The 17,245-nt window shown below is 40.2% G+C and overlaps 1 protein-coding gene across 1 annotated transcript in view; it reads right to left on the reverse strand.

The window, feature by feature from the left end:
- The window catches only part of FAAH2 (fatty acid amide hydrolase 2), a 53,747-nt gene that overhangs the window by 35,700 nt on the left and 802 nt on the right, over positions 1 to 17,245 (reverse strand). Inside the window, exon 2 of the mRNA XM_005885028.2 lies at positions 4,949 to 5,031. Within this exon, the coding sequence (XP_005885090.1) occupies positions 4,949 to 5,031 (83 nt within the window). The remainder of the gene's footprint in view (positions 1 to 4,948; positions 5,032 to 17,245) is intronic.

The following is a 17,245-nucleotide window of genomic DNA, read 5'->3' on the forward strand; positions in this document are numbered from 1 at the left end:
AGTATAGGGGAGGATAAGGACATATAGGTAATACCTTAATCAAGAAAGAAAATAAAAATAAAAAATATGTTTTTATTGATTTGAGACAGAAATAAAACGGTGAGGGAGAGAGAAACATTGATGACCGAGGTACATGGATCGGCTGCCTCCTGCATACCCCCACTGGGGATTGAGCCAGCAACCTGGGCATGTGCCCTGCCTGGCAATCAAACCGGTGACCTCTCAGTACATGGGACATCACTCAACCAACTGAGCCACACCGGCTAGAGCTGAGAAGCCTTTTTAATACTATATATCCTGCCTGCTCCCAGTGGTCTCACTAGAGCAGGGTCCAGGAGAGCAAAACCCAAGGATGATTCCACCCTCATGCTCAGGTGAAAAGCTGTACAGCCACTTCACCTCTATAGCAGAAGCTATACAGACTGCCATCATCATCTGGTTTACTTGTATTTATTTTTCAGAATTTTGTTTTTACATCACTTCCTCCAGAAAGCCTTCCCTGACAACTCTCCAGGCCTGGATAGGTATACCTCCTCCACCCACAGTATTTTCTTTCTTACAGAGCCTTAGCTCCACTGTGCTGTAAACAATAGCTATTTGTATGTTTCAACCACCAGACTGAGAGTTAAAAGAGGCCAGGGCCTGTGTTTTGTTCACCTTTATACCTTCCAATACCTACCACAGTGTCAGGCACATAGTAGGCATTGAACAAATGTCCGGTAGGTGAGACAATTAAGGTCACAACTAGAGGCCCAGTGCACAAAATTCATGCACTGAGGGGGGGGAGTCCCTCAGACTGGCCTGCATTCTCTCGCAGTCCAGGACCCCTCGGGGGCTTGCTGCTCTTTACCGCTCCGCTCGCTCACTGCTCCTTAGTGCTGCCGCGGAGGTGAGAGAGGTTCCTGCCACTGCCGCTATACTCACCAGCCGAGAGCCCAGCTTCTGGCTGAGCAGCGCTACCCCTGTGGGAGCGCACTGACCACCAGGAGGCAGCTCCTGCATTGGGTGTCTGCCCCCTGGTGGTCAGTGCGTGTCATAGCGACTGGTTGTTCCACAGTTCGGTCGATTTGCATATTAGGGTTTTATTATATAGGATGGCAACGCAACTCTGAATCAAGCATTCTATACCCCCACTTTATGATGAAACTGGGAAAACTCAGGGTTGTTGGTGTGTTGTTTTTCTGCTAACTAGTGCTCTCTTAGAGCCTCAATTACAGGGCGCTATAGACTGAAAGGCAAGGAAAGAGGTGAAGGGGTTTGCTTCTTCCAGTTTGTTTGTTGTTCCTGATAATCCTGTCCCAACAGCAGCCTTTCATCTAGGCCAGGGGTGGGGAACCTTTATTCTGCCAAGGGCCATTTGGCTATTTATAACATCATTCAAGGGCCATACAAAATTATCAACTTAACAATTAGCCTGCTGTATTTGGTCAAACATTTCATTAATTCATCCCTAATGCCTTGGCAGGGCTAAACCAAATGATTTCACAGGCCTTATCAGATGTTCCCCACCCCTGATCTAGGCAAATCTAGTTAGTTCGAGCTTCCTATTTCTTTCCACACTCTAGAACCAGTCTCACTGTACCCCCTCCGAAGTACCATTATCAGGCGGCTGCCCCTCAGAGGTCGGAATCATAGCTCCATGAGGTTTCCTCTTTAAGCTTCTGAGGCAGCAGCAGCTAGGCAGCACCCTCCCCTCCCCATGTGTGTCTAGGTCCTAGCTCTGCAGGAATCTTTTTTTGACTTTCTTAATTCTGATAATGCCATGTTTTCCCTTTGTCCTCTCAGATCTAAGGGTGGTAGTTGTTTCCTACATTCGTTATCTCTGTGTTGCTCCAGGGCTACACTTTTGAGTTTTCTCATTTCTTAAAAACCTATTTCGACAATTCTGTATATTTTTTTCAGAATAGTGTGGTTCTGGACCCTGAATGAAACAAAAATGGCGAGAGCACAATGTGCTCTGGGAGCTCAGAAGCAGATTCTTCACAAAGGCTGAGATGATTCAATAAAGTGAAATTGAGACATGAGCTGAGTTCCTGGAAAATAATTCAGCCAAATATAGAAGAGATAAGGAGAGAGGAAGAATACCAGGCAGAAGGAACAACATATACAAAGTTAGGGAGATCAGCCCTAACCGGTTTGGCTCAATGGATAGAGCGTTGGCCTGCGGACTCAAGGGTCCCAGGTTCGATTCTGGTCAAGGGCATGTACCTTGGTTGCGGGCACATCCCCAGTAGGGGGTGTGCAGGAGGCAGCTGATCGATGTTTCTCTCTCATCAATGTTTCTAACTCTCTATCCCTCTCCCTTCCTCTCTGTAAAAAAATCAATAAAATATATTTTAAAAAAACAAAAACAAAGTTAGGGAGATCAGAGAGAGAGCACAATGGGTCAGGGGACATGGAGTAGTTCAGTAGGTAGGGAATAGGATATGAAGAAACAGGAAATGCCTCACCGGTGTCACAGGAAATAAGGCAGAGCCATTAAAACTTGTTGACTAATTGAAGTGGGCAGATCGTCTTTGGAAAGGAGGGGAGAAGCCAAGGGTTACACCCAAGTGTCTTGCTTGTGTGACTGGGCGGAAGAACAGGTTTGGGAGAAGTTGATAAAGTGGTAAACATTTTCTGATTAGTCTTTCAAGAGCCGAAAGAAGCTAGGAACCAGCAGATTTAGAGTCCATATTTTCTGCTGCTACTATATTTCGTAGCTGTGTGACTTTAATCACTGAACTGCCTTGAGAGTCAGTTTAGTGTCAAGTAAACAGGGGGATAGCAATACAGTAAAACTGTGTATAATCATGAGGACAGTTCCATTTATGGAGCTCCTATTATATTAACCACCATAACAATACCAATAGCTAACGCTGATTGATTCATGTAAGGGCCTGTGCTGCATGCTTTACATATATTTTTCATTTAAAAATGTTTATCAATTTTGAGAGAGAAAAAGGAAGGGAGAGGGAGAGAAAGAGAAAAACATCGAAGTAAGAAAGAAACATTAATCGGTTGCTTCTTGCATGCACCCCGAACCCATAACCTGCCCCAACCAGGAATTGAACCTATGGGACTACTCTCAATCAACTGAGCCACATAGGCCAGGGCCATATATTTTTCATTTTGCCAATATTTTAATTACAAATACAATAGAAACAGAATGAACACAGTAAAGCCATTTGGGTATACTTTAAGGGAGGCAGGAAAACCACTGATGTTACACATAGAATGACTAAACTTACTAAAATTATTTCTCAATCCATCCATGGCTTCTCTCTATCCAAATCTTCAATCCTTTCATAGCTACTGCCCTGCCCCACTCTCCCTACCCCCATCAGCAGCCTCTCCACTCTCCTATGTGTAGGCCCACCCATCATTTTCAACGAGGACAGAAATTTAATTCTCTCTCAGATCTTTATTAGTATCCTCACACACACAAAAAAGTTCTACAACATAAGACCTCCCTCCTTATGACTCACACTCCTTAAAATAGAAAAATAAAAGTAACAGAATTTCCTTTTCTCAAATATTTAAAGACATACTGTCAACAAATGAACCACAAATTACATTTCAATAAAAACCCAGTGCAGAATCCGGGGAAACACCTACGGGATGAGGAGCTGCTAAAAGTGTTGGGAGGATGGTACCAGCGTAGAGCTGGTCCATAGAAAAAGGAAGAGGACAAGGTAGAATGGAACATACAGACACGCTGTACTTCTGTTCCTGTGAGTTTTGGCACCAGATGTCTACATATTTGGATCATGGCTCTATCACATATTACCTGTACGACACTAGGCAAGTAACTTAAATTGTCTGGGTCACACTTTTCACATTTACAACATAGCAAATGTAGTATTTTATGGAAAAGCTTTTGAAATGATTAAATTCAAAATGTATAAAGTGCCCCGGCCAGTGTGGCTCAGTGGTTGAGCATCAACCTATGAACCAGGAGGTTATGGTTAGATCCCTGGTCAGGGCACATGCCCGGGTTGTGGGCTCAGTCCCCAGTGGGGGGTGTGCAAGAGGCAGCAGATCAATGAGTCTCTCTCATCATTGATGTTGCTATCTTTCTTTCCTTCTCTCTTCCTTTCTGAAATCAATAAAAATATATTAATGAGTCCATTCTTTATAAAAATTACCAAAAAATGTATAAAGTAACTATAAAGCATAATCTATTTCATGTAGCATTGTATTTCATAAAAATATTTTAAATATTTATAATTTCATAATACTGGTTTTCATTTTATTTACATGTACAGTAACTATCAAGTGATATTTTTCAATTTTTGTAGTAATATAAGCTTTTATTTAAAAACAATTGACTTAAGTGATACAATTTAATAAGTATATTAATTAACAATAGAGTTGCTATGCCAACAAGACAAAAATCTTGAAGGTGCTATATGAATAAAATCTGGAAAATGCCGCTCTAGATCATGGTATGATAAGAACTGTGCTGTGTAGGATGCCACTGGAAAACAAATCCAAATTTTGTCCCTCTAATACTTCACAGCTCCCTGGAAGAGTTTACTTGGTAACTGAGACACAGAAATCACATATATAATATCTTTTAAAAATACCATCTCCTATACTAAATCCACATTGGAATGTGTAGTAGTAATGGAGCGTTCTCTTTATTAGAGTTGCTACCAAAAACTCATTATTCCAATAAGCGCTCAATGATGCCTACCAAGTTCAGGCCTTGTTCTGGGTGATGAATATGTAAAAACCAACAAAATGTATTCTTTGTCATCAAAGATCTTAAAGTCACTGGGAGGTGAGAGGAAGCAGTCAGAAACATAAAAGCTCAACAAAGGCAAGAAGTGTTGCATTATAAGTTAGGGTACGTCCCAGTGAGAAACCAAAGGAAGGACACAGAGGAAGAGGAGTCCAGGAAATACGCCAAGATGGCATGGCCACAGAAACAGGACAAAAACCATGACAGAGTAAAAATGCTCACCTGTACTTGACAATTCCATTGATCAGTGGGTTCACATCCACGATTCTGTTGATATAAGCCTGAATGACATCTATGCATTTCACCTGCAAAATACAATAATTTATTTAACAGGTGTTTATTTGAAGAACTATTTATCCATCCAACAAGCACTTTTTATTTAGGTCATCTTCAATGAATTATCCAATCCAGTCCATTGTGAGGAGGTAAAAGATGTCTACTTTGAAGCTAAAAAGTCACACATATGCCAGTATTAGAAGGCTCTGAACAATGGGTAGGGTAAAAGATATAAGCTCCCCTTTAAGTAAATAGAAATTGGAGTCCAGAGATATGATGTATATATACTCAACTAGCAAATATTTTTCTAGTAAATAACTAGTATAATGATAGATACCATTTTATAGCAATACCCTGAAATTTAACGGTATACATCACCTTTGCAAAATCTAGGAGTTGAGGAGTGGAGACAAAGCACATTAAGGCACAGTTTCCAGATAAAATAAAGGACACCAAGTTAAATTTTAATTTCAGATGAATAGCGAATAATTTTTAAGTAGGTCCTAAATATTGCATGGGGATAATTTTACTAAAAAGTATTCATTGCTTATTTGAAATTAAAATTAAACTGAGTGTCCTGTATTCTATTTTGCTAAATCTGGCAACCCTAGGCAAAGGGTCTTAGTTTAGGAATATGAGGAGAGGTAAGACAAGTAAAACACCTGGGAGGGAGTTCTTAAGGATTAGCATTTATCTATTACTAGAAGCCTGGTGCACAAAATTCGTGCATGTGGGGGGGGGTGTCCCTCAGCCCAGCCTTCACCCTCCCCAATCTGGGACCCCCACAGGGATCGGGCCTAAACCGGCAGTCGGACATCCCTCTCACAATCCAGGACTGCTGGCTCCCAACCACTCACCTGCCTGCCTGCCTGATTGCCCCTAACCGCTTCTGCCTGCCAGCCTGATCACCCCTAACCACTCCCCTGCCAGCCCGATTGATGCCTAACTGCTCCCCTGCTGGCCTGATTGCCCCTAACTGTCCTCCCCTGCAGGCCTGGTCGCCCTTAACTGCCCTCCCCTGCTGGCCCAGTCACCCCTAACTGCCCTCCCTTGCCAGCTTGCCCACAACTGCCCTCCCCTGCCAGCCATCTTGTGATGATGTGGGGGTGGCCATCTTGTGACGACATGAGGGCGTAGTTGTGTGAGGGCGCGAGGGCCACCTAGGCTTTTATTAGTATAGATATACAATTATAGTTTTAATGATAACTTTTACACATGGGACAATAAGCATTAAGAAATTAAAAAGCAAAATAGAACTCCCAAATAAACAGGAAAGAAAAGGAAAAAGAAACTAGATCAAGCCAGAAAAAAGTAAGGAAAGGGAAGTGAGAGAGTAGGTACAATGAATTATGAACATTATATCAAATGGAAGGAATTAAGCAAATTACAGCATAATAAGTGAGGACTGAATTCCTCTATCAAAGAGCAGAGACAACATCGTTTTTTTTTTGTTCACTTGTTTTCACTGAACCCTGCTCATAGGACAGTTCGGATACAGACACTCACCTGTGCTGAAGAGAGGGAAAAGGTGCGGACGAGTGGAATCTGGGGAGAGGCTGAGGAGAGAGGGGGGGCCGGGAGAGGTGGCAGCGAATTGAGTGCTGAGACACGGAGCTACCATCTGGCCTATAGAGAAACTTTCAGTCCCACCAACAACGCAGAGCAGGGTAACGATTATTTAAGAACCAGCTCTGGGCAGTAGTTCTCCCCAAACCAGTTTTAAGTAGAGAAGCCGTATAGCCTCAGAGGCCAACCCCAAAACACTGCCACCCAGAGGCTGAGCCACAAACTGACTCTTAGGTGAACACAAATTAAGGCAGTCTGGATCACAAATACGGCCTGCTTTAAAATCAGGACTGTGATTTACAACACGGAGGAACAGTGTATCACAGGGAAATTCAACACTCTCAAAACACTGCGGCTGAGCCACAAACTGACTCTTAGGTGAACACAAATTAAGGCAGTCTGGATCACAAATACGGCCTGCTTGCCTGCTTTGACTGTGATTTACAACACGGAGGAACAGTGTATCACAGGGAAATTCAACACTCTCCTAAATACCTGGCAGGACTAAGCAGATCCAAGCAACAGCAGCCTCCTGATCACCACACCCTCTGTCTGAGGAACAGCAGCTGTACGTGAAGCCTCCCCCCACCAGCCAGAAGAGCCACCACAGCTGTGAACAACACCCACCAGAGGAGCTGCTGCCAACTGAGGAGCAGCTGCTACCGCAACCACCCAAGGAGCAACCACAGCCCAAGGAGCCACTGCCACCCAGGGAGCAGCCACTGAACGACTCAACATCTAGATATGTCAGTGAGATCAAACATGGGTAGGCAAAGAAACCCCCAAAGGAAAGAAAAGGAGGACTCGCCAGAAAAGCAGCTAAGTGAGACAGAGGCATGCAACATGACAGAAAAAGAATTCAGAATAAGGGTCCTAGCGTGCATAAACCGGATGGAGGAAAAAATCAACTACTTATGCAAGAAGCAAGAAGAAACAGATGAAAAAATCAATAACTTATGCAAGACCCAAGAAGAAATGAAGAGCGATATAGCTGCAATAAAAAACACCATTGAAAGCATCAACAGTAGACTAGGAGAAGCGGAGGACCGAATTAGTGAATTAGAAGACAAGGAAGCAAAACACACCCAAACTGTACTGCAATTGGAGAAAAAAATTAAAAGACAGGAGGAGAGCCTAAGGGAGCTTTGGGACAACATGAAACGAAACAACATACGAATAATAGGGGTGCCAGAACAACAGAAAGATGAACAAGGATTAGAAAACCTACTCGAAGAAATAATATCAGAAAACTTCCCTGAAGTGGGGAAGAAAAAAGTCACACAAGCACAGAGAGTCCCAAACAAGGTGAACCCGAAAAGACCCACACCAAGACACATCATAATTACCATGGCAAATGTTCAGGACAAAGAGAGAATCTTACAGGCTGCAAGAGAGAGACGGAAAGTTACATACAAGGGATCTCCCATTAGATTATCAAATGATTTCTCAACAGAAACACATCAGGCCAGAAAAGAATGGACAGAAATTTACAAAGTGATGCAAAGCAAAGGACTGAACCCAAGAATACTCTATCCAGCAAGGCTATCATTCAAAATTGAAGGGGAAATAAGAAGCTTCACAGACAAAAAAAGGCTAAGGGAGTTTATCACCACCAAGCCAGCAATGCAAGAAATGCTAAAGGGACTGGTGTAAAAAGAAGGAATAAAAAGCTCAGAAAGAAAACAGCCACACAAAAAAAGAAATGGCTACAAACAAGTACCTTTCAATAATAACTTTAAACGTAAACGGACTAAATGCTCCAACCAAAAGACATCGAGTGGCTGAATGGATAAAAAAACATGACCCATACATCTGCTGTCTACAAGAGACCCACCTCATTAGAAGGGACTCACACAGACTGAAAGTGAAGGGATGGAAAAATATCTTTCAGGCAAATGGAAAGGAAAAGAAAGCTGGGGTAGCAATACTTATATCAGACAAAATAGACCTCAAAGTGAAGGCCATAACCAGAGATAAGGAAGGCCACTTCATAATACTAAAGGGATCAATACAACAAGAAGATATAACCCTGGTAAACATATATGCACCCAATGCAGGAGCACCCAAATACATAAAAAAACTCCTGGAAGATATCAAAGGAGAGATCGACAACAATACAATCATAGTAGGGGACTTTAATACACCACTGACATCACTGGATAAGTCCTCTAGACAAACAATCAGCAAAGAAACAGCAATCCTAAATGACTCACTAGATCAGATGGACTTAATAGACATCTTCAGAACACTTCACCCAAAGCCGCGGAATATACATTCCACTCAAATGCTCATGGGACAGATTCAAAAATAGACCACATATTGGGTCACAAGCAAAGTCTCCCCAAATTCAAGAAGATTGAAATCATAAAAAGCATCTTCTCAGACCACGATGGCATAATATTAGAAATAAACTACAATAAAAACAACCCAAAATACTCAAACACTTGGAAGCTGAATAGCATGTTATTAAATATTGATTGGGTTACCAATGAGATCAAAGAAGAAATTAAAAACATCCTGGAAACTAATGACAATGAAAACACAACAATCCAAAACCTATGGGACACAATGAAAGCAGTCCTGAGAGGGAAGTTTATAGCTCTACAGGCCTATCTCAAAAAACAAGAAAAAATGGTAGTAAATCATCTAACTCTTCAACTCAAAGAATTAGAAAGAGAGCAACAAGAAAACCCCAGAGTGAGCAGAAGGAAGGAGATAATAAAGATTAGAGCAGAAATAAATGACATAGAGACCAAAAAAACAATACAGAAAATCAATGAAACCAAGAGCTGGTTCTTTGAAAGGATAAACAAGATTGACAAACCTCTAGCCAGGCTCACCAAGAAGCAAAGAGAGAGGACCCAAATAAACAAAATCAGAAACGATAGAGGCGAAATAACAACAGACCCCACAGAAATACAAATGATTGTTAAAAAATACTATGGACAGCTCTACTCCAACAAACTAGACAACCTGGAGGAAATGGACAAATTCCTAGAAAAATACAACATTCCAGCACTCAATCAGGAAGAATCTAAAAATCTCAATAGGCCAATAACTATGGAAGAAATTGAAGCAGTCATCAAAAAGCTTCCAGCAAACAAAAGCCCAGGACCAGACGGCTTCACAGGGGAGTTTTACCAAACATTCAAGGAAGAACTAAAACCTATCCTCCTCAGACTACTACAAAAAATTCAAGAGGAAGGAACACTTCCAAGCTCATTCTATGAAGCCAGCATCACCCTAATACCAAAACCAGGTAAAGACAACACAATGAAAGAGAATTACAGGCCAATATCCCTCATGAACATAGATGCCAAAATCCTCAACAAAATCTTAGCAAATCGGATCCAGCAGTACATCAGAAAGATCATACACCATGACCAAGTAGGATTTATTCCAGGGATGCAAGGATGGTACAATATCCGCAAATCAATAAACGTGATACATCACATAAACAAATTGAAAGAAAAAAACCACATGGTCATATCAATTGATGCAGAAAAAGCATTTGACAAAATCCAACACCCATTTTTGATAAAAACTCTCAGCAAGGTGGGAGTAGAAGGATCATACCTCAACATAATAAAAGCCATATATGACAGGCCCACAGCCAACATCATACTCAATGGACAAAAACTAACACCATTTCCCCTAAGAACAGGAACAAGACAGGGATGCCCACTCTCACCACTCCTGTTCAACATAGTACTGGAAGTATTAGCCATTGCAATTAGACAAGAAGAAGAAATAAAAGGCATCCAAATTGGAAAAGAGGAAGTAAAACTGTCCTTATTTGCAGATGACATGATATTATACATACAAAACCCTAGAGACTCCATCAAAAAACTACTAGACTTAATACATGAATTTGGCAATGTAGCAGGATACAAAATTAACCCCAAGAAATCTGAGGCATTTCTATACACCAATAGTGAACTTTCAGAAAGAGAGATTATAAAAACAATCCCATTTACCATCGCACCAAAAAAATTAAGCTACCTAGGAATAAACTTAACTAAAGAGGTAAAAGACCTCTACTCAGAAAACTACAGGACGTTGAAAAAAGAGATAGAGGAAGACATAAACAGATGGAAGAACATACCGTGTTCATGGATTGGTAGAATCAACATCATTAAAATGTCCATACTACCCAAAGCAATCTATAAATTCAACGCACTTCCCATTAAAATACCAACGGCATACTTCACAGATCTAGAACGAACTCTCCAAAAATTCATCTGGAATAAAAAAAGACCCCGAATAGCTGCAGCAATCCTGAGAAAGAACAAAGTAGGTGGGATCTCAATACCAGATATCAAGCTGTATTACAAAGCCACTGTTCTCAAAACTGCCTGGTACTGGCACAAGAACAGACATATAGATCAATGGAATAGAATAGAGAGCCCAGAAATCAGCCCCAACCAATACGCTCAATTAATATTTGACAAAGGAGGCAAGAACATACAATGGAGTCAAGACAGTCTCTTCAATAAATGGTGCTGGGAAAATTGGACAGATACATGCAAGAAAATGAAACTAGACCACCAACTTACACCATACACAAAAATAAACTCAAAATGGATAAAGGACTTAAATGTACGACAGGAAACCATAAAAATTCTAGAAGAATCCAAAGGCAACAAAATCTCAGACATATGCCAAAGCAATTTCTTCACTGATACAGCTCCTAGGGCAGTTGAAACTAAAGAGAAAATGAACAAATGGGACTACATCAAAATAAAAAGCTTCTGCACAGCAAAAGAAACCATCAACAAAACAACAAGAAAACCCACTGCGTGGGAAAACATATTTGCCAACGTCATATCTGATAAGGGCCTAATCTCCAAAATTTATAGGGAACTCATACAACTTAACAAAAAGAAGATAAACAATCCAATCAAAAAATGGGCAAAGGATCTAAATAGACACCTTTCAAAAGAGGACATTCAGAAAGCCAAGAGACATATGAAAACATGCTCAAAGTCACTAATCATCCGAGAGATGCAAATCAAAACAACAATGAGGTACCATCTCACACCTGTCAGAATGGCTATCATCAACAAATCAACAAACGACAAGTGCTGGAGAGGATTTGTTTGTTTGTTTTTTTAAAGCTCACCTCAGCTATACATTGTTTACAAGACATCCACCTGGTACAAACCGACAATGAAAGGTTAAAAATAAAAGAATGGTCAAAGATATATGAGATAAATGTAAACAAGAAAGCCCATGTGATGCCATTAATATCAGATAAAGCAAATTTCAACACTGAAACATGAAATATTTACAATCCATTAAAATGATGTAACAGTAATATACTTCTTTTGTATTAAAAAGCAGGCAAACATATAGAGCATAAACTCCTAAAATATAAAGAGAGCTTGACCAGAAATACAAGTATAGTAACAGATAATATAGCTTTTTCAGAAATTGACAAATTAAGTAGTCAAAAATAAGCTTATATCTAGGAATTTAATAATACAGGCAATATGTTCAAGGACATAGAGAGAACTTTCATTCCATCAAAAAGAAATACTATTTTTGTTCATGAATCATGAACAGAAAAATTATAATGTATTTATCTAAGACAAAGAAAATCTTAAGTCACAAAAGTTAGTAAGAGTTCCTATCAATTAAATCAATCATCATAAACCAGTAATTCTAGAAAACCAAAGTAAGAAAAAGATAATTTTAAGGCTTAACTATTTCAAAACACACTCTTCCACATAACCAATGGGTCTAAGAGATAAACAAAATTAAAATAGGAAATTATACAGAAATTCACAAAAAGAGGAACATTTCTTATCAAAACCTACAGAATACAGCTAAAGCTATTGTAAATGTTTTCTTCATAAAAATAATAAGACATAAGCTAGCCAACGTAAAATAATAGGAAAATAAAGTAAATTTAAAAAGTAAATAAAAAGATATGAAAAATTTAAAAAGTATGAGGAAATAAAGATAACCAGTGACCTCCTGGTACATGGGTCAACAAACGCTCAACCACTAAGCCACACCGGCCAGGCTCTCTATTAAGTATTGATTATATTAACGTAAATAGATAATATAAGCACGTTTCAAAATCTAAAGGCCCTTCCCACCCCTGTCATCTAACATTCCTTCACAGTTCTCCCAGAATCAACTACTCTATCAGTTTTCATGCATTTTTCTAGAGAGAAACAGAGAGAGGGAGAGAGGGGAAAAGAGGGAGAGAGAGAGGGAGAGGAAGGGAGGAAGGGAGGGAGGGAGGGAGCAAATGATTTTTTTCATATAAATTACAGCATATTATATAAATTGTTCCACACTTTGCACAGTTTGTTTATTTTTAATTCAACGATATGTCCTGGAACTCATTCCATATCTTGGACATAAAGAGTCACTTTATTTCTTTTTATTTGTTATATAATTTTCATATATATATATATATATACACACACACACACACACACACATACACACACTATAACAAATTTAATCAGAATCCTGATTTACAAATATTTGCTATTAAAAATAACGAGGCCCTAGCCGGTTTGGCACAGTGGATAGAGCGTCTGCCTGTGGACCAAAGGGTCCAGGGTTTGATTCTGGTCAAGGGCATGTACCTTGGTTGCAGGCTCCTCCCCAGCCCGGGCCCTGGTCAGGGCTCATGCAGGAGGCAACCAATCGATGTGTTTCTCTCACATTGATGTTTCTTTCTATTTTTCCCTTTCTCTTCCACTCTCCCTAAAATTCAAAATATCCTCAGATGAGGATCAACAAAGCGAAAAATAAAATAACATGAGGATATCCTCAGTTACATATCATTAGGTGACTTCTGAGTGGGAATTATGTCTTTAAAACCTCATCACCACCTGGATGGTGTTGCTCAGAGTTTGAGTGTTGATGCACGCACCAGGAGGTCACTGGTTCAATTCCCAGTCAGGTTTCTGGCTCGATCCCCATCAGGGTGTATGTGTAGGATGCAGCTAATCGATATTTATGTTTTCCTCTCATCCTTGTTTCTCTCTCTCTCTCCCTCTCACTTTGTCTCTCTCTAAAATCAATAAAAACACATTAAAAAAAACACTTCATCACCTTTGGGATCACCAACAAAATCAGACTCCCAAGTGTACAAAGACAATGACCCACTTCTGGATGGTGTCGACAGTGATAAGTTGATATCCTTTTTTTTTAAAATATATTTTATTGATTTTTTTACAGAGAGGAAGGGAGAGAGATAGAGAGTTAGAAACATCGATGAGAGAGAAACATCTGTCAGCTGCCTCCTGCACATCTTCTACTGGGGATGTGCCCACAACCCAGGTACATGCCCTTGACCGGAATCGAACCTGGGACCTTTCAGTCTGCAGGCCGACGCTCTATCCACTGAGCCAAACCGGTTTCGGCTGATATCCTTTTGTGAGGTCCAATCTTGGAGGCCAACTGAGGTTGTGGAAGTTGAATAGTGGTAACCTGAATTCTGAATAATGAAACAGAGACTATTTATGAATCGAAAGGCAAGCACATAGAGAGTTGACATTGACCCACAGGAAACTGACGATTCAGAGAGCTGATTAGCATGAAGTAACACAGCAATGGAATGGAATCAAATTGACCTAGCTTTATCACTTCTTAGCTGTATGGCATTGGACAAGTTACTAGAGAGCTCTAAACTTTGCTTTCCTTATCTGTAAGATGGTGATGATGAATTATGCAATCTCAAAAGGTTGTTATGAGAATACAATTTTTAAACATCTAAGCAAAATATTTATCTTAGCAGCATACGTGTAGGTAATGAGAATGGGTTTGATAAAACCAAAATAAAGTGGCAGGGACAAGAATACAAAACAAAAGAAAACAAAACATCCCCCTATAAAAGCCTAGCATCCGTGGTTGTATTCCTGTTTCCTACTGAAAGATAAGACTGAAACCTATAAAATTATTTAAGTTTTATGGAGCATGTGTTAATTGTTTCATAGCCATTATTCCATTAAAGTATCCAAACAACTTTATGAAGTAAGTACTATTTTATGACCATTTTACAAGTAAGGAATCTGAAGCTCAAAGGGGTTATGTCACGTACCCAAGTCTTGATCCTTAGGGAGAAAATTAAAGGCAAACCTTTGGCCTTCAGAGACACAAGGAAAACAGATTAGTGACTTAATGACCTTTTCAAGCCTGCAGTATTAGTATAAAGACTAAAGGAGGCAATTGCCATCCCGATAGCAAAGCCAGGATAAGTAAAATAACAGGAAGAAACTTGATTTTCTGACGAAGGTCTCAAGACAAACCAGAATTTTATGACTTTCCTTCACCCAGTGTATACAATGTACTCATTCATGTACGCCAGCAACAAAAGATAATATCTCAATGCATGTAAGTACATCTGAGTAAGTACATAGAGCCTGTTGGAGCTAGTACTCTTAAAATAAATAGGCAACAGGTCAAATTCCTCATATTTACACTTTTATCTTGATCTTAGAGTAATTTCTTGCCTTTTAATATGAGAATTGAAGATAAAATACATAAAGTTCCTAGTATACAGTATGCACTATATAAATGATAACTATTATTATCCCATCTGGAACCCTAGATGTGACCAAAAAATGCAACTGAAACTGACCCAGTCTCACATAAAAACAATTGGTAAAATCATCATGAATCTTTTTAATGGCTTCCTCCTAGTCCAGTGATGGCGAACCTATGACACGTGTGTCAGAGGTGACACGCAAACTCATTTTTTTGGTTGATTTTTCTTTGTTAAATGGTATTTAAATATATAAAATAAATATCAAAAATATAAGTCTTTGTTTTACTATGGTTGCAAATATCAAAAAATTTCTATATGTGACACGGCACCAGAGTTAAGTTAGAGTTTTTCAAAATGCTGACACGCCGAGCTCAAAAGGTTCGCCATCATTGTACCTAGTCTCTAGCAGTAGGACTGAAAGGAGGCCAGCTTTCTCAAACATCAAATGGTCCAGGGCATTTTTTCTCATTCTGGGAACTACTGACATTTTGGGACAGTTGATCCTTTGCTATGCAGTGGACTCTCCTGTACATCGCAGTATGTTTAGCAGCATCCATGGGCTCTACTCACTCAATGCAAAAGCACTTTCACCCAGTTGTGACAGCCCAAAATGTCAACAGACATTGTTACAGTCCCCTGGAGAGAACCACTGTTCTAGAAAAAGGAAGGAAATACCAAAGAAAGGGCAGAAGTTGTTAATATGGACATTGACAGAGGGAGAAATTTGGCGGGATTGAGGGAGAACTAGGACAAATAAGACTGTGTCTTCTCCACTTCTTGCCTTCAGAACACTCTTATAGAAAATATATGTAGATAATATCTTCTCATAGGTAAGCATATCAATAATGATTACCCGATGATGGTAATAATAGTAAGACATTGTATTGTGCCAGGTGGTATTTTCAATAATTTTACATAATATGACCTTAACCCTCACAATTATTTTTTTAAAATATATTTTTATTGATTTCAGAGAGGAAGGGAGAGGAAGAGAGAAACAGTAACATCAATGATGAGAGGGAATCATTGATCGGAGTTGGACTGAGCCCGCAACCCAGGCATGTGCCCTTGACAGGAATGGAACCTGGGGACCCTTTGGTCTACAGGCCCAAGCTCTATCCCCTGAGCCAAAACGGCCAGGGCCCTCACAACTCTTTAAGGGAGATTCTATAATCAAGTCTATTTTTCTTGCAGAGTATCAGAGGCACAGAGAGGTTATGGGATGTTTCCAAGATGGCATTGCTAAACAGGAGAGCCAGGATTTCTCAACCCAGGCAGTCTGGCTCTGGACTTTATCCTTCTAATCACTATCCTCCACCTCTACTTACTTATGTGGCAGGTGCTTGAGGCGCATTATTTGCAATTGTCATGGCAGTCCTTGCCCAGGGTGCCAGAGCTATGAAGAGGCAGACCAAAATTTGAAAGCTATTGTCTTTCCACTACATCTCACTCCCCGACAAAAGGCTAGGAGAGGAGAGAGGGAAAACGGCCGAATATGTCACTGAAAGGTTATCAGGAGTGTAAAAAGGCATTCTAGATTCTAGCAATAAAGCAAGGAGGAAAAACAAATGAGACATGAGAGGGATAAGACAAGAGGGGAATAAAGAAAGAACAACAGACTATAACCCAAGATCTCTAGGGCACTATTCATATGGCACAGAAAGAGATGGTCCTGCTTGCAATTGTTTGAGCTGCTCACATGCTTGCATTAAGCATCCCCACCAATTTTTGTGTATTTGTGCAAATCGTTTTACCTCGGTTTCTCGTGTGTAAAATGGGTATATTACCTAGACAATTGCATCAGTGAACGGGAACATGCTTAAACAGCCCGCACGGCATTCGACATGAACTTATACACTGAATATATGGTTGCCACGGGCCTTACTATCCTGTGGCAGGTATACCCACAGCATGTACACATGTTTATAAATATAAAAATCCCTTGATCCCCCCACCAGGTGGCTTAGTTGGTCGGAGCGTCGCCCGCCCGTCCGGCAAAGATGATTGCGGGTTCCATCCCTCGCCCCACCCCCATCTCCGTCCTGGCGTGCACGGGAGGCTACGGATGGATGTTTCTCTCCCCTCTATTTCTCTCTCTCTCTCCCAAATTAATTTAAATGGATAAATAAATATATCCTCGGGTGAGGATTTTTTTTTTTAATCCC

This window comes from Myotis brandtii, unplaced genomic scaffold (genome assembly GCF_000412655.1).
Source record: "Myotis brandtii unplaced genomic scaffold, ASM41265v1 scaffold889, whole genome shotgun sequence".
Lineage (NCBI taxonomy): Eukaryota > Metazoa > Chordata > Mammalia > Chiroptera > Vespertilionidae > Myotis > Myotis brandtii.